The 18,492-nt window shown below is 48.5% G+C and overlaps 1 protein-coding gene across 2 annotated transcripts in view; it reads left to right on the top strand.

Annotated features, from left to right (window-relative positions):
• The window catches only part of PKNOX2 (PBX/knotted 1 homeobox 2), an 82,748-nt gene that overhangs the window by 19,978 nt on the left and 44,278 nt on the right, over positions 1 to 18,492 (top strand). For both annotated transcript variants that reach the window (XM_019658930.1, XM_019658929.1), the window contains exon 3: positions 14,470 to 14,641. In XM_019658930.1, the coding sequence (XP_019514475.1) occupies positions 14,470 to 14,641 (172 nt within the window). The remainder of the gene's footprint in view (positions 1 to 14,469; positions 14,642 to 18,492) is intronic.

Below are 18,492 nucleotides of genomic sequence, written 5' to 3'. Positions count from 1 at the left end.
TGTGTGTGTGTGTGTGTGTGTGTGTGTGTGTGTGTGTGTGTGTGTGTGTGTGTAGGGGCAGAGGGGAGGCCAAGTCTGTCTTTAATTGGATCATACCAGAGCATCATCTGGGCTAATCAGCAAGGCAGCCAGGAGTCCTGCTCAGATTAATGACTGCAGTCTAATCTGAGCAGATCCCGTGATTGGATGCACATCGCGGGTAATTGTGTTTGTGGCCCAGGAGCAAAATTGGGAGGGGGTCTGAGGAGGGGGCCATGCAGTGGGGTCTGCAGGCTTGGACCCACTCAACTCTGTCCTTCCTCAGCCCCCACCTCAACCCCAGGGTTTTTCCCCCAAGAAGTTAAAATGTCACTTGGACCACAGCACCCCATCTCTCCGTGCTGGTGGAGAGTGTCAGGTGCTGTGTGGGACCTGGCGGTTAGGTTGCCAGCAGTGTGGAATCAGGGCCAAGAGGGTGAGGTTAATCCAGCTTTCACTTTCCCTCCTCCCCTCCAGTCTCCTTCCTTCCCCTTTGAAGTGAGTGGGTTCCCATGGAAACCATGATGTCCTGGGGAGCAGAAGAGTGGCAGGGAGCTCGGCCTGGCCAGGTGCGAGTGGGGGAGGAGGTTGGCTTTGCTGAGACTGCTCATGAGGCATGTTGGTTTTCACCCCTAAGGCTCAAAACCTCTCTGGTGCTGAAGAAGTTACCTATTATTGATGGGAAATGCTAGGCTGGAGGCATGAGCACTGAGAAAATAGTGGGGCAGTTGTGCTTTGCTGCTCCACTCAAAATGCTGGAGAATTGAGCTGCAGATCAGGTGGAGAGGGTGAATGGCTGCTGCACTCTATGCAGCTGACCTTGAACAACACAGGAGCTTAGGGGTACTGACCCCTGTGCAGTTGAAAACCTGAGTGTAACTTTTGACTCCCCCGAAACTGCACTATAGTTGGCCCTTTGCATCTGCAGATTCAACAATGGCAGCTGAAAAACAGTACTTTTGACCCGTGGTGGGGGAATCTGAGTTGGGAATGTAAAAACACTGTTTTTGATTCATGGTTGATTGAATTTTGGATAAGAAATCAGTGGATACAGAGGGCCAACAGTACTTACTGGGGGAAAAAAATCCATGTATAACTGGGCCCGTACAGTTCAAGGGTCAACTGTATTTCCGCTTTGTGGCATTACTCACAATTGAATTGATTGTGTTAACATTATTTCCATCCCCACTCCCATCCCCCTACCCACCCTTCACCCCCCACCCCCGAGATCGTTAACTCCATGAAGGCAGGGTCTATGTCTGTTTTACTCATTGATTTATCCCCAGCACCTTAGAGTCAGCAGCTTGGATGAAGCATGTGCTAAATCAGTGCTTATCAAATGGATTCATGAACTCGGCTAGGCAGTACCCCATATATACACCATGGTTCTAGGTTGGTGTGCTGGCAAACTGGCTCTCAGGGTCAAGGGTAGGGGAGAGCCCTGACCTGTAGCATTTGTCAGTTGCCACGGGGTAAATGCTCTCGCCATGGCCCTTGGACACGTTAATCTACCAACGTGATGCCGCTGAACAGAACTGGGAAAAGATGCACACAGTTGGCTTTCGCCAGACTAAAGTATTATATAAACCCCACACAGGTGGCCAAGTTACAGGCGCATAGTTTCTGTTTTAAAACAGGTTAGCACATCTTATAACTGATTCTTTGGAATGGTTTTACTCATACCTTTAGCCATGATCCAACATTCCTTGGTCTTCATTGACTTATCTGGTCTACTCCTGGCTTCTAAATTTGAAATGTTTTCTCTTAATAAATTAATACTTAGTACAGAACCTGGCACAGAGTAAGTGCTTTATAAAAATTTGCAATTGTGATTTTTTTTCCCCTCTTAACCCGAAGGCAGTGAATTTTCTCCTTTCTAGACCGTACCCAGCAGTGTCTATCTCTTTCCATTTGCTTGAGGAAAGCCTCATCATCACCCCCCAACTTATACACCATCTCCAAGTAGATCCCAAGCCTTTCCTGCTTTATCCATCAACAAACTCCTGCCTGGCAGCTCCGGAAACCCTGCATCAAACCATGCTTCTGCCTTTTTAGTTTCTCAGCTTTCAGAATCATGACCTCTCCATATAGCATTTCCAGTTCTTCACGTCAATCTCATCTCTCTGTAAACCACAAACTCAGACCTTCTACCCGTGTGACCTGCCCCTAGAGAGCTCATGCTGCAATCCCATTCTAGTTCAATAAAAGCAACATACATTTCTAAAGCCCTGTTTGTATTACACTTGTTCCTGTCTCATCCAGACTGGGTTCCTCTAGAATCCACACTCATTCGGAGAAGGGTCAGAAGAGGGCAGTGAGCGTATTCAAATCGCTCCCTTAGAGACCATCCTTCTAAAGGCCACTGAAATTCCAGGTCTGATCCTGATAGTCCTATAGCTCGAGGTGCAAATGTTGCAGAGCGGCTGTGCGGAGCAGTGGGGTGAGCTCTAGAAACAGACTTAGTGATAACTGACTTTGTCGCCTTGGACACGTTAATCTCTCTGAGCCTCTGTTTTAACTGTAAAAAGGAAATAGTAATAGCTAGACTAAACTTAGATCATATATGATAATACCTGTCATACAGATCAATGTTTGCTAGGTAGACTGGAGTGGGGTGGGGTGATTTACACAGAGGAGCCAGCGTGTGTCCCCATGGCCTGTTTGGAATGGAAGGGGTCTGATGCATTCAAGGAGGTGGAATCCAGGGTGAGGATCACAGCCTTTGGATTTAGATTGCCCGGGTTTACCCTCTGGCTTCACCACGGGGCACTAAACCTTTCTGGGCCTCATTTTCTCAACTGTAACATAAGCCTACCTAACAATAGCACTATGTCTTCATCAGGCTTTGGATGAGGAGTAAATGGAGTAATGTACAAAGAGCTTGGGGAAGGATCTGGCAGATGGTGAGCACTCTGTAGGTGTTCGCTGCTATTAGAAGTTTGGGAAAATGCAAGCAGGGGTTGGTCAGGCTAGAAGGTAAATGCTGAGAGGCGGTGCACCAAGAGGCAAGACAGTGAGGGCTCCCAGGTGAGTGGTCTTCACACTGCAGTTCAATTAAACTCACTGAAGTCTGCTATACGTAAAGCATCATGTTAAGTCCCAGGGGGAGTTCTGAATAAGGAAGAATTGGTCCGGGAAGAGGGAGAAAGATGACGTAGAAAGTAACTATCATAAACTTGGCGCAGAGGATGGGCTTAAAAAAGTATTTGTGTAATTGACTGCACACTACTGGCCCACAGTGCAGTGTGGGAGAGTTGCACTGCTTTTCCCAAGGGAGGTGAAGCCCATGAGAAATGATAGCCTATCTGCCTTTCCTGGGGCTGGGCTGGAAGATGGAGTGGGAGGAGCCCCTAGGCTTGGGGCTGGACAGAGGGGCGGGGCCTTTTGTGACTGTCCTCTTGAGCAGCTGATGGGCCAGGACCCTGGGAACGGGAACTTCCTAATGAAGTGTGAGGGAACTCTTCCACCTTGCGACCAAAGGGTGTTCTGGCTCCAGAGAGCTAACCCTGGGGCTTAACCCTATGCCTTCCCTGGCATTGTGCTTGGTCATTCCTGGAACATGCTGGGTGAGCTGGCCTGAGAATAGTGTGGCACAAGTTTAGCCATTCCAAGTGGAAAAGTCCGGACCAGCTGCTTCTGGACTAAGTGCTGGGAGCAGATGTTCCGGGCTTCATCCTACGCTGGACTTTATGGGCTGGGAGCTCTAACAGACACTTCTGGCTGTTTGAAGCAGGTGGATTCACTGGCATCAGAGCTGACATCTCAGCTGTTGACCACAGTCAGGGGAGTGACCCTGCTGGAGCCATAATCTGGAAGTAAAACCATGTTCAGTTCTCTCCCGGCACCAGTCAAAGCCTGTTCCCTGCCCTTCCTGTGGGCATCTGACTATCCCGCCCCAATCGCAGCCCCCACACATGCTGCTGCCAGGCACAGAGGCTGCAGCTTCCCAGCCCAGGGAGCAGGTGTGTGCAGAGGCAGTGCGTCCTGCTGTCCCACAGCTCCCCACCTGGCCTAGGCAGGACTGAGAAGCCCAGGTATCTGGCCAACACTGATACAAGATGCAGAGCCTGGAATCCTAATGACTTTCATCCTCACAAGGTTATGTTAGAATTAAAGGAGATAGCCAATGCTAACAGAGACAGTGCTTGGCACGTAGAAGGCTCACAATGAATGGTGGCTCCATTTGTGAGTAGTTGCTGTGATAAGTAGAGACTGGATCTGCCTCTTACCAGAGGGAAGACAACCAGTAGTTGGGCTCCCCACTAGTGCAAGTGGGGTTGGGTGGGGTGGGAGGAGAGCCAGCAAGCAGGGGCTCTGAGAGCTCAGATGGCTGATGACTTCTCATCAGGGCTGCACTGAGCCAGCATTGCCCTTCTTTTAACCATAGCACCACTCTCTGATTTTTCCCAAGCACTGGTCCATTTCATGGTCAAGTGGAAGGGACATAAGACTGAGAGTTCAGTCTAAGTTCTGACTCTACCATTGAGCACGTCATTAAACCTCTTTAAATAAGCTTTCCTCTCCTACCAGGTAGGTGTCAAATGAGAAAACAAAAGACCTATAAAAATGTTAATGTCCTCTCTAAACACATAAAGTATTGTTAGGAGACAAGGTACTTTTGAAAACTCATTTGATGAGCAGAGGTTCTCTTGGGCTGTAAGCATCCTGATGCCCGGAAGGGTAAACATGGTAGCTCAGTTCTGTGACCCCAGGACACATATATGTGACTCAAGGACAGCAGAGAAAAAAAAAAGAGGGGGAGGAAGATGAAATAAGTCTAATAATCATTCAAAAATAGTATGTGGGAAGAGAGAAAAGCACAAGTTTGGAGTTTGGATACCCAGATTTAAATCTCAACTCAGTCACTTATTAGCTTGATATAATTATTTAACCACATGACACCTCTGGTTTGCTATTCAGTAAAATGGGAATAATAAGAATATTGGGTATTTAAATGCAATAAGCACATGGAAAAGCACTTTGTAACTTACAGAGTGCCACCAAATGTGTGTGGGTATATGTTTTGTCACTGTCAGTGACCAAGGCACAATGGACAGAGCTTCCCTTTCCACACCAGCTTTTCCCCCAAAGTGCTTTTTCCTTCTGAACTGGCAGAATCTCTGGTGACTTGGATAGAAGCTCTGACTGCCTCTCACCAGCTGTCGAACCTCAAGAAAGACACTTCTTTTCATGTGTGTGCCTGAGTTACCTCTCCTTAAAATGAAGGCGTTGGTCATCAAAAAATCAAGTGATAGCTGGCGAGGATGTGGAGAAAAGGGACCCTCTCATGCACTGTTGGTGGGAAAGCAAATTGGTACAGCCACTTTGGAAAACAGTGTGGAGGTTTCTAAAAGAATTAAACTACCATTTAATCCAGCAATTCAAGTTCTGGGTATATATCCAAAGGAAACAAAAATACTAACTCAAAAAGCTGCTTACACGCACATCTTCATAGCAACATTATTTATAACAGCCAAGACATGGAAGCAACCTAGGTGTCCATCGATGGATAAATGAATAAAGAATATATATTCAGCCCTAAAAAATGAGGTAATCTTACCATTTGTGACAACATGGATGGACCTTGAAGGCATTATGCTAAGTGAAATAGGTCAAATGGAGAAAGATAAATACTGTATGATCTCACTTATAGGTGGATTCTAAAAACAAACAAACAAACAAACAAACTGAACTCATAAAAAAAGATTTCAAACTGTGGTTCTTAGTAGGGGAAAGGAAAACTGGAGGAAGGTGGTCAAAGGTACAAACTTCCAGTTTTACGATAAATAACTACTAGAGATGTTATGTACAGCATGGTGACTGTAGTTACCACTTCTATATGATATACAGGAAAGTTGTTAAGAGAATAAATCCTGAGTTTTCATCCCAAGTAGAAAATTAGTTTTCCTTTTTTCTTTTTATTGTATCTATCTGAGAAGATAGATGGTAACTGAGCCTATTGTGGCAATCTATTCATAATATATGTAGATGAAGCCATCATGCTGTATACTTCAAGCTTATACAATATGTCAATTATTTCTCAATAAAACTGGAAAGAAAATGAAGAGGCCGGACATGAGCTCCTACCAGGTCTCAAGTTTTAGGTTCTTTGTATTCTTGCCTTTGCCTACTAGCCTTAACAATTATTTCTTGAGATTTCACATTTTTCTAAATGTGCCAGGAGGGAGGTGTGTGTGTGTGTGTGTGTTTGTGTGTGTGTGTGTGTGTGTAGGGAGGGGACAGAGTGGACTCTGGCTTGCCCTTGGCCCCACACTTGCCAGGAATAGACCTGTCCACCACCTGGGGGAGGAGCACCAGTTGGAGGCCCCCCGGACCCTAGCAGATGCAATTCCAATTTAGCAACAAGAAGAAGTCCTCTCCAAGGCAACCCAGGCTAACACACCGCCCACTGGGCAGGACTAAAAATACATCCGAATGGTGTCAACGTCACACCTGAAGTAAAAATACATCCAACCAGGAGCTGCTGGCTTATTCCCCTCCACCCCACTCTGCTCTCTCCATCTGGTACCATCAAAGGGAGGAGGAGTAGAGGGCTGGGTGAGCACTTTCTTCATATCACTCCCCTCCCTCTGGGACCCTGCCAGCCCCCACCCCGTACACACCCCAGCAGAGCCCAAAGAAGGTAGGTCCCTTTGTAGCGACTGTAGCTAGAAGCTGCCAGGTGGCCATATCTGATCCCAGTACCTTAGTAGGAACGGATTCTCAGCCCAGAAGAACTTTAGGATTGTGTCTCAGAACCTTCATTCCCATAGCCAGTGCTTCTTCATTCATTCATTCATTCCCATGCTTTGATTCACCAAATATTTACTGATCCTCTGCTGTGTGCCAGACGCTATGCTTGACCTCTGGGAATTCAGACCGAGATATGATGAGGTCATGGACCAGCGGAGCTCACCATGTAGTGAGGAAGACAGATCTATGCACAAACACCTAGTTAGTAGAATTTAATAAGTGTCATAAGGAAAATAAAAATAAATTCGTACTGGCAGTGTTTTTTTGGTTAAATAAATGAGGTTCTGGATTTTGATACATTATGCATTGCCCCTCCTCCTCCTCTCTCTGTACCTCTATTTGAATTGGCATGTGGGCTTGTTTTCCCTGCCAAATGAGTCAGTGGAGATGGGAATATAAATTGATTGGAACGGATGGTGTCAATGTTGCCCTGAATAAAAAAGGTGCCCACACATTATTCCAGGGAAAAGGAACAGCTTATTAAGTGCCAGACACTCTACATGCGTCTTCATTTAATCCTTACAATCACCTTCGTGGTAGTGGTATTGTTCCTGTTTTATAAAAGAGGAAAGAAACTGAGGCTCGGAGAAATTTAGTAACTTGTCCCAAAGTCACACAGTTATGTGACTCCAAAGTCTATGCTTGTTTCAGACCACCCAGCTTCTCCCCCTAAATTGGGATGAGGTCCAGGTGGAAACGAGAAGCATTCCTGAGGGGTCAGAGGAGGTAATGATTCCTCTTGTTAAACAGACCTTCGGGAGAGCCTTCATAGAAGCGATAACACTTTGAGCTCGATTTTAAAGATGGCTGGAAGGCACAGGTAGAGATGCTGGTACAGGCATTTCAGGTTGAAGGACCAGCAGGAGCACAGGAGTCCGTGTTGCCTGAGCTGGTGAAGGGGGTCAGTGCCGATACAGGGTCCCAGGGCCACCTGCTCTCCATTCATCCACCACATTCTCTGTCTGTCGAGGAGAAACACTGAAAAGAAAGCTGAGGCCACACCGTGAAGAGCCTTGGGTATTCATCTGAGGATGCTGACTTGATTTCATCAGCCTCCAGGATAAATTTCAGGGCAAGGAATGAATACTTGCAGTGGGCTTCCCGGCCATGAATAGATGCCCAGGAAAGGGGCAGGGGGCTATCTTGGAAAGTGGCTCTAGGGTGTTGTTGTCTCTGATGCTGTCATCGCAATGACCTCTGATTTGGTGCACTAGAAAAAAAGGGTCAAAATTCCTGCCTTTAGGCAGAGTTTCCAGGGTGGTGGGCCTTTGGCAACTTGGGCCCTCCAATGTGTGTGTCAGCGGATACTCGGTTGGGGAACTGGGGAGCCAGCCTAGTCGCTGCTTGCACCACCTCGCCAGCCAACAGACTAATGTCCTTGGCAGCGGTCTGACCAGGCCTCTGGTCCCACTGGCTCATCACTGAAAATCTCCACCCAGAAATTTTGCTCACCTACCATACATTCCACCTTCTGGTCCATCATCTATCCCCCTCCCAGCTAGGAAGGGCCTGGTGGCTCTGATCCCCCATTCCCATTGGAAGAAGCAGTCAGGGCTCAGGGAGGGGTGGGCGCTGACCCTGGGTCTCCCCTGTCCATCTCCCCCACAGCCGGATGAGTCTAGGCTGTAGGTAAAGTGCAGGACAGGCCTGGAGGCTCCAAGGTCAGTCACAGGGAGAGGAGGTGGATAGCCAAGCAAGCTGCCACACACTTGGCTGGACCCATAATTGAGGTCTGCAGTCCTGGCCAAGGTCACAAGGGAAGGGATGGCTGAGAGGCTCAGAAGTGATGGAGTGGCATGACTGTGAATCACAAGGTTTATCAGCCAGAAAGAGAATCAACACTAATGTCCCCCCACCCCATCCCCCATGTGTGACCATTCCCCACCAGCCTGTGGCGCTCTGTTTCTGTCTACATATCTATCCTCTGCCCCTGTCTCTCCTGTTCTTTGCATCTTGGCCTCTCTAAAGCTCTCTAGTTTTGCATTCCTTCTTTTTCCTGTCTCTGCTTCTCTGTTTCTGATCTACTACAGAAAGACATCTTTAAAAAACTTTTTTTTTTAAACCTAGGTTGTCCAAGGAGGCAGGAAGGGAAGCAGAAAAGAGTCCTCTTGTGTTTTCTTGAGTCCTTTCAACAAAAGGAAATGAGCTTCAGTCTTATAGGGAAACTTCAAGTCAGAGATGAGTATAAGAAATACCAGGAAGTTGTGGTCTCCATCCCAGGCGGTCTTTGAAAATGTTAGGGAAACCTATTGGGACAATTTATATTAAGAACATCTGTCTGGAGGTGGGGAGGGCTAAAATGGGCTGTGCTGAAGCCCGCCTGCCCAAGGATGCTCTCAGAAGCCTTACCAGAAGTGTGTGTGTGTGTGTGTGTGTGTGTGTGTGTGTGTGTGTTGGGTGTATGTGTGTGTTGGGGGAGGGGGGATCGCTTTGCCCTAAAGAAAAACTGAGGCTTGAGCAAGTTGTCTCAGATTCCGCTGCTACAGAGAGGGTGACATTCACCTCTGCAAAAGGCTTCAGCCAAAATCCTGCCCAGTTTGAGACCAGGGTGTCAGGGGCTGCTCCCATACATCCTGGCCCCAAACTGGGCATTCCAGGCCAATGAATTTGGGTGATGTAAAAAACACGAAATCAGAAATGTCAGAAGTAATTAAACCGAATGATGGCTTAAACCCCTGTAGAAATCAACACATCCGGTTTAATCACCTTAAGCTAACGCACGACTGCGATTCTGCAGAAGGGGGGGGGTCCTGTATTTCTTTGGATCGTTAACAGGAACAGCGTATCCTGAGCTTGATTTTGGTTCAGATGCTCCTGAGGAGAGGTGCTGAGGGTGGGGTGGGGAGAGGGACTCAGAAAAGAAAAAAGAACTAATAAAATGTTATTTGAGATCATCCCTTCTTGCCCTCTCCTGGAGCCACGAGTCCCTCCTGCTCCTGGCTCTGTCAGCCCTCCCAGCACCCAGGCACAGGCACAGTGCTGAGTGTGCTAAATTAGGCCATTAGAGAAATTCATTTCTCTTTATTAGTCTGTGTCAAATCCTTTTTATTAGTGGCTGGAAACGACCTCTCTCCTGCAGTAAAATGTCATGCCAGTTCACTCCTTTTATTTGTTCTGCACTGACGAGGCTCAAACTCTCACTGAATTGGTGCGGTGAGATTTATTTCCTCCAAATTTTGAACGGCTTAAGAGAGATTGGGGTGGAGGGGGGCGGTCAGGCAGAGGAGACATGGAGGAAAAGAGGGGAGAGATCAGGGAGGGAGATGGTGAGCTCTTATGGAGGTCAGATGTCCTCTGCTCTTTGGAAATGAAGTCGAACGGCCATCTTTCACATCTTGTTCATCGTTTTCTGGGCACTGGGACTAAATGTCCACATTCCTGCTTCTAGCCTCTGAAAGGGATTGATCCACTGAACGTGACAGTGACCCAGACAGCGCAACAGCAACTCCTTAAAGCCCATTTTAGTTGGACAAACTGAAGCTCAGGGGAGGCCGAGTATAACAGAACCAATATCCCATGCCTAACTGGAAAGGTTTCTTCCCATCCATGCCTGGCACACACAGCACCATCATGTCCCAGGTGGCTCAGCTGCCCAGCTCTCAAGGTCCCTGCCCTATTCACCCCACCCTGCACCCTGCTAGAAAGGGCTCCTTGAAGGTGGCTGCCAGCCTCATCTCCACCTATATGGGGTGATGTTGGAGGGTAGCTTAGAAATACTGGCCAACCCTTCAGCAGGTGTAGGCTGGCAGCTGAGGAAGGGACTGGGTACTGGGCTGGAAACAGCATTAGAGAGGCCCATGCCATGACTGCAGCTACAAACCCTGCTGAGTCATTGGGAACCTGAGTCTGTTTCTCAGGGCAGTTCAAAGTGTCTCAGTGGTCCCTACACTTGAGGTAGCAGGTAGAAGGTGACAGTCTGGGTTTATGGAGGGATCCAGGTGTATAGAGCATGGAAGCCACAGGGAGCCCCGCTGTTCCTGGCTGCTGTGCACGTGAAAAACTGTGGCTAAGCTCAGATGCCATCTGAGTTCCTAGGCTCAGGGATCCAAGGGTGGGTAGAGCCAGAGGTAGGAGCCTGGAGAGGGTGGAGTATGAGAAAGGAATATTTGGGAGCTGATCGTTTGGCTCAGGAGGGCAGGGGCTGGAGAGAGGCAGCCATGCCAGCATCCATGAAGCATGCTCTATGCTCCATGAGCCCTTGGTCAATTTTGGGGAAAGGATGGAAAGCTTGTTTCCGTAGAAGCATGTGGCAGAAGCCATAGAAAACATCCCTAGATATCACACACACACACACACACACACACACACACACACACACACACACACACATTCTGGGGACATTTGAAACCTGGAAGTGAGAGGTTTATAGAAAAGACCCACGCTGTGGCTCTGCATAGGAGGTGCTTCCCAATGTATGTGACAATGCCTCCACCCACCCCACCCTCAGACCCCCGGAAAGCCCAGCTCTCTCTGAGACCTATGATCTGAATCCTGCTTACCTCTTCAACCTCATCTCTCTCCATTCCACTCCTGCCTACTTTGCTCCAGCCCCGCTCATCTGGATTTTGTTCCAGAAACATGCCAAGCTCATTCCTATCTCAAGTGCTTTGCTTTTTCTCCTGCTTGGAACACCCCTCCCTCAGATTTTTGTATGACTGCCTCCTCATCACTTGAGGCGTAATTTAAATGTCGCCTCTTCAGAGAGGCCCTCCCTGATCACTCTCCTCCCTGTAGGGGCAAGGACAGTGGCAGAGGAGACCGCCCTCCTCTTCCCACCCCAACTCTAGTGCTAGTAGCTGAAGGATGTAGTTACCAGCAGATCCCTCTTCCCCTGCCACACACCCACTAGTGCTGTGTACACATAACACTCAATCCCCGCACAATCACATACAGATAACACATGGCACATGCACACACACTGCACACAACATAGGGCCTATGCACACTGTATTCACAGCACAAAAAATCTGCACCCCAGTCTGTATATACAACCTACATGCATACACACTGCATAGACCCAACACTGTGTGTGCACACAAAATAAAAACACACCGGACAGCACACTTATACAACACTCACACTGGCTCTCGTTGACAGGTGCACATGTGTACACACACACACACACACACACACACACACATCCCCTCTGCATTCAGCAGCTGCCCACCTCCCTCCAACCAGTGAGAAGGGAGCAAGCGGTGACCGGCGGGGGTGCACCCCACCACCTGGCACGGTGCTGCGGATTATTAGTTCCTGGTAATTTAGTGCCCTTGTACAGAGTCGATTTGTGCCTTTCATTCCTAATTGATCTAGTGGCTGTTTAAATGGCAGCAGGCATCTGTTGAGAGTAGGAAGGTTCATCAGGCGCAATAATTCATAACACCGTCTGGAATTTGCCTTTCATGTCCCTCAGCTAAACCACTGCAGGCTCTGCTTCAATTACAGCCACGGAGGCTTTCTTTGGTATTCCACTCAGGGCCGGGAGAATCTTGCATTAAACTGGGATCAGGTTAGATTAGACTATAATATGCTGCGGTATTAGTGGCTGCAAATGAAGACTTATACTGGAGTTTAACCCCTTCACCTGGTTTCTCTTTGTCTTCAGCCGGATGGCTAAGTGAACCCATTGTTTTTCAAACCAGCTTTCTGCAGGGGCTGAATAGAGCTCCTAGAGATTTGGGGCTGCAGATGGACCACCCTCAGATTTTGACCCTCTTTTCCCTCCGGACTACAAACAGCCTACAGCCTTGGGGCCCAGCTGTTAATGCATCAGCTCCCAAGACGGGTCAAGCAGGTAGTGTCCAGTGCAGGGTCCACCAAGCCAGGCAGCTCATCTGAAGCAGGAATCTGTCCCCCCACCACCCCACCCCACACTGCCTCTGAGCCTGAGTAGAATGACCAGCAGGTATGGGTTTGAGTGTGGATGTGGATGGGGCTTAGCACCTTCGGTCTTTTTGCCTAGAATTATTAGAATCCCAGAATGGGACAGGCTGTAGGGTTCCCCCATCCACCTACAAACATGGTGCAGGCTGGCTGTTCGGTCCTTCTCTCGGTGTGTTTAATCATAGTGTGCTGGGTGGGAAAAGCACAGTCTATATTTTTTTTCAAGTCTTATTGTGCGTTCCAGTATGGTAGCCACTAGCCATATGTGGCTATTTACATTAAAATTAGTTAAAATTAAATTAAATTAAAAGTTCAGTGTCCTAGGCACAACAGTCATATTTTAAATGTCTGTTGACCTCAAATAGTTAGTGGCTACCATGTTACACAGCAGACACTGTCAGACATTTCCACTGTTGCAGAAATCCTACTGGACAATGATGGCCAGAACACCCCCTTTGGCAGAGGCCTGGGGGCCAGGCCCAACACACATACTTTCTCCCATTTCAGCAACCAGGGCTTATTCAAAAAGAAAGAGCTTGATTTCTTTTTGGTCCCGGGGGACTGCGGAAACAGACAAGCGCAGATGTGCAGATGCTTTTTGGGGACCGCTGTGGGAGGGAATGGGGCTCCAGGGTCCAGTGTCAACAACCCGTGCAAACACAAGCACACACACTGGGTGTTAAGACAGCAGTTTTCACTTGCTGCAGAGAAATCAGAATGATGTGCACTTATATGTGCACGTAGGGACACACGCATAACATACATATATTCGACAAATATTCATTGGGTTCCCCATACTTCTGCTAGACTCTGGACAGATAGCGATGAATAGGGTGGGCTTGCTTCCTGCCCTCATGTAGCTCAGTGAAGAAGGCAGGTAATAAAGCAAAGACCTCAAGGAGCCATCAACGTAAGATGGGGGAGGGGCAGTCAAGGGAGATTCCCATTGTGGGTGACGACTCAGCCAAGAACCACAGAGCCAGGCAGGTAAGCCCTTCAGCTTACATAATACATCAGAGAACCACACCACACACCACACACACTCACTCAAATACTCTTCAGTCCTTAGTTCCTTGACAGTAACTAATCATGTCCTGCTATGAGCACGCAGGGGCAAGGTCCTAAGGATACAATGATCATTAAGACTGGAACAGTCCTGGAGGAAAATCTCGAACAAATAACAAAGCAAATAATCATTTAATTACAGATGTGCTAAGTGTGCGATGATGGAAAAGTTCAGGGAGATGTTGTCCATGTAACTGGGTGTCTGGCCTGAACTAAGTCAGCTAACAGATGCAGGACAGGTGGAGACACCTGCCTACCACATGTGGATGAGAATTCAGGCTCACACACATCCCCTGTATGCATTTGCAGACACACAAGTGCTGCCCCTCAGCCGGCTCCAGATGGCCAGGAATGGGTCTGTGACCAACCACTATTGCTCATACCCAGGCACGTCCACATTTTCTTCCTGGGTTGACCTTGAACCAGAAATGGACACCTACTTCTCTGAAAGATTACACCTGGCACCCTCATCAAAGATTCATGCAGCTTCTCTGACCAAAGAGAAAAGTTAGGCATCCTCTGGGGAGAAGAGAAGCCCTCTGAGGTCCCAGGAATGGGAGACTAGATCCTCCATGCTAGGGCATGAAATGCTGCCATCTAGGCTGACCATGGGGACCGGGGATGTTCTCAAGGAGTGGGACTTTGGGAGAAGAAATGACGAGAGTGTGGGAAAGGGACCCTGGTGGCTTCTGAGCCCAGCCAGCAGCAGGTCTCAGTGTGCACATGTGTGAGTTCTTGATGTCCCCACAGGCACCCTCTTTTCCCGCTCCTGACGCTGCTGTTTGAGAAATGTGAACAGGCCACCCAGGGTTCTGAGTGCATCACGTCCGCCAGCTTTGACGTGGACATCGAGAACTTTGTCCACCAGCAGGAGCAGGAGCACAAACCCTTCTTCAGCGATGACCCAGAACTGGACAATCTGGTAAAGACCCTCCAACCCCCACCCCAGCTAGGGTCTTCTTCCCCTCTGACTCCCCTACAAATGTCCTGGAAATGATCCTTTCATTCATTCATTCAACAAAACATTTTGCGTGCCCTCTGTGGGGCAGGCACTAGATGCACCTTCTAGCAGCTGAGAACCATTTCTAAGTTCCTCAAACCAAGAGCTGCATGCATAGGTTTTGCTGGAAAAGGTCATCCCTCCTCAGCCCACTGCGGCACCAGCATCTCACTACCCAGCCTCTTGCAGTACAGATAGGAGGAGAGGACCCAGAATGCCTGGGATGACAGTTCTGAGACCTGGAGTCCTGGTGTGTAAGTAACTCTGGTTAGCTGGTGCACTGCCGTATGAAGGATGAGGTGATAGTCATATGCAAGCACATCAGTAGATAGAAAGTCCTGAAAACACAGTCATGTTAAGGGGAGCTGCAGATATCCTGCCCATTTACGGGGACACAGTAGATCAGGCTCCCAAACCTCCTTCGCCATCCAGATCATCACTACAGCCTTTTAAAAAAATACATATTCCTAGGCTCCACCACCTCAAAATTGGGATTCGCTAAGTTTGGTGGGGCCTGAGTCTACATTGTTAAAAGTTTCCTGGGCAATTGCAATCATCAAAGTTTGGTAATCACCCGATTATATGGCATCTGAAATTTACATCTAGCCCTAGGAATTCTGCTAAAATAGAGAGAAAGCAATGGCTCTGTTCATTCATCACGATAAATGGTCATCCTGGAATTATTAGCCACAATTCTTGATTTTTCTGTGGGTGGGCCACCCAGATTATCCATGATGATTTGAAAAGTCTGCAAAACTCTCCTCCACAAATTGATTGATTACAGTGTTGACCTCTCACATCCAGAGGTTAGCTGGTGCCTGATCCCAGAAGGGAAACAGAATTAGAAAAGCAAATGTGGCTCCAAAAAAGGAAGGAACAAAACGTGTGCGTGCACACACACACCCCATAGTGCCCTCGTAGAACAGACTTCGATGACTTGGGTATTATTCTGTGTTGTGAATTATCCACCCACTGCTTCTGTCAAGAGTTGAATATGATATTTATGGAGTCCGGAAGAGCTACCAGGAGAGCCTGCCCTGGCCTGGAAATGCATTTAGAGAAGGAGCAGACCTCGACCAGAGGATCACACTTGCCTGCTGTCAGCAGTATTAGTGCAGGTGTCCGAGAGCCTCAGACCCACCTCTGCTCATCTCTGGCCCTCCCTCTGCCCTGGTTGGATGGAGCAGCCACACTGCCCAGAAGTCCAGACCACTGTCTCTCAGGCCCCCTGGGAAAGCACCCCCGTGCAGGTCCCCAATTGGTCACACAGTAAGTGCAGGCTGCTCTGGCCCCGCCCTGCTGTTCAACCAATCAGAATCTTGGCACTGCACTTGTGAAGCAGGTCTTCAGCTCCTACACTCACAGCAGCCATGGAGCCAGAGGTGAAGCAGCCATTTCTGTGGGAGCTAGAGTGGACCTGAGGGGTCAAAGCCCTGTCCCCTCACTTGACACCAAAAGAAAACTGAGACCTGAATTGATAGGAAATACCTACAACCAGACTGAGTAATGTGAAAGAATTTAAGCCTTCTTCAGAGGTGGAAGTCCTGGGGAAATAAGCCTCCCACACCTTGCCCACCACCACCTGCCAGGTGAGCTAAGAAAGACCCACCTAGGACAGCTCCTATTCTAGCACAGACTAAAAAAATGCTAAAAAGTGTCCAACTCCACGCCCTCCCTTGGCCATCACTGCCTGGGTCCCTCTGGGTCTGTTCACTCAAAGAATCAGATTTCCTGATTCAATCCATCAAACCTGGGTTAAGTGTTTGTTAAGTGCCAAGCCTGACCTAGGGAAGTGGATATTGTAGAAGCTGCCCCAGCGGCCCCAGCCCTCTGCCATTTCCTGGTCTTCTATCTCAGGGGACAGGGCTGGGAATGGTCCCGTTGGTGGAGCAGTCTTTGGACATCCATCCCATCCACTCACGTGGACCTGATTTACCTAAATGAGTTGGTCACAGTCATGACTGGTTGATTGGTCAATTATTTTAATGGGGACAGTTGAAGGACCACTTAGAGATGAAAGGCCCGAGTCTGGCTTCACTGCTTACCGGCTGTGTAAATTGATGACTTCACTCCTTTGAAGCTTGGTTTCCTCATCTGTAGGCCTCATACACCTATCTCAAGTGACTGTAGTAAAAATATTAGTGAGATGGCTTGTGGAACTAAATGGCCTTTAAAGAACACATGTCACCCAGAAGGTTAATGTCAAATGCAGCATCACTAAGGCAAGGCATTCCAGTGTCTCAGCCTCGCCTCCTGGCCATCCAGACTGGGGCTGGGCCCCTGAAACTTTGCTTGGGGAGCCAAACAGTGCCCTTCACTGCCCCTCTTATAGTCTTGTATCAGGAGGGGGCAGATGAAGAGGCCAACCACAGGAGCCATCATTAAAACAAGAATCATGTAGCCAGCACAGCCGAGATGCACATAATTAGAAATTAGAAAAAGGTCAGATCGCATCATTATCAGCTCAATCAGCTGCCGAGTGCCACAGCCAGTTAATCTGGCATCTGTATTTTTTACAACCCCGCACACGTAGCCCAACGGACTGTAACTCTTTATCCGGACAGATATACTGCGCAGCGGAGCAGGGACATAAAATGAGAGACCCCAAGCAAATGAGCTGAGATAATTGAGAGATTTATTTTATATATATATATATGTGTGTGTCAGGGAAGCTTTTCTATGCCCTTGAATATTGACATTCAGATGGGATTGTCAGGAGGACACTGGGGTCCCCCAATTTTTGTCCCATCCTGGGCTCTCAAGACCAGAGCCTGCTTTCTCCCCAACCTCACCAAGCCCACCACTGGACACAAATCCTCCCACCTCCAGCTCGTCCCCCGCTCCTCCAAGCAAATTGCATGTGTACCTTCCCCTGCTCCCGACAGTCTCCCTGACAAGTTCCCATGGGAATGGCAAACTGAGCTCTTCCAAAACTGCCCAAAGATCAGAGAGGTTCCCAGACTGTAGTTTCTGAGGGAATTTCCCTTCCCAGTTAGCCAGCTTCTCCCACAGCACATTAGGGGAAAACACACCATAGACAGAAGCAAGTCCATTTCTTAGATGGAGACACCAAAGTCCAGAGAAGGAAATTACTTCAGGACCAGAACCAGGTCTGCGGGCTCCTAATATGGTGCTCCCTCCACTATGTCATCCATCTCTCGTCTCCCTGGGGGCAATAAAGCCCTCTTTTATAAAGAGTACCTCCACCACCTCTGCCTGGACCTCCACATTCTGACCCTTTCTACCGCCCATTTCCAGCTCCTGGTGGCTAAGCTGGAATGCCCCCTGGTTAGCTCCCCTGCGGTACCATCCACTCCAATTCCCACACCCACCCGGTGCTCACCAGGCTTCTTTCTTACCTGGGCCCACAGATCCCTAGCTTGGGCCCCGAAGCCTCTGACTGGCAGTTGGTAAAGTTCGTAAAATTTGCAAGTTCCCCAAACCCCTTTGAAAGGTAAAAGCTTTTTGTTTTATAAAATCTGATTTACAGGCCCCCAGTGCAGGGCCAAGGTTTTATATATTATGCAAGATTTCAAACCGAGGCTGTAAAACCTACGGTTTCAGTTTCATGCATGGAATTTTTTTATGTGTAAATTTTTTAACATTTATGGGGCACGTTTTAATGAGACTCTGGTGTGGCTCGAGGGACAGATTATGGCTGCCTGACCGCAAAGCGAGCTCCAAAATGGGGCCCTGCAGGCCCCTGGGCCCATTCCGAGGAGGCAAGGCTAAAGGCCCGAGGCTGTGAAGGAGCCAGGCCAGAGCTCTGGGCC

The sequence above is a fragment of the Hipposideros armiger genome, unplaced genomic scaffold (genome assembly GCF_001890085.2).
Source record: "Hipposideros armiger isolate ML-2016 unplaced genomic scaffold, ASM189008v1 scaffold_291, whole genome shotgun sequence".
NCBI lineage: Eukaryota > Metazoa > Chordata > Mammalia > Chiroptera > Hipposideridae > Hipposideros > Hipposideros armiger.
Note: the sequence above shows the minus strand (reverse complement) of the source record. Positions and strands in the feature narration are given on the sequence as shown.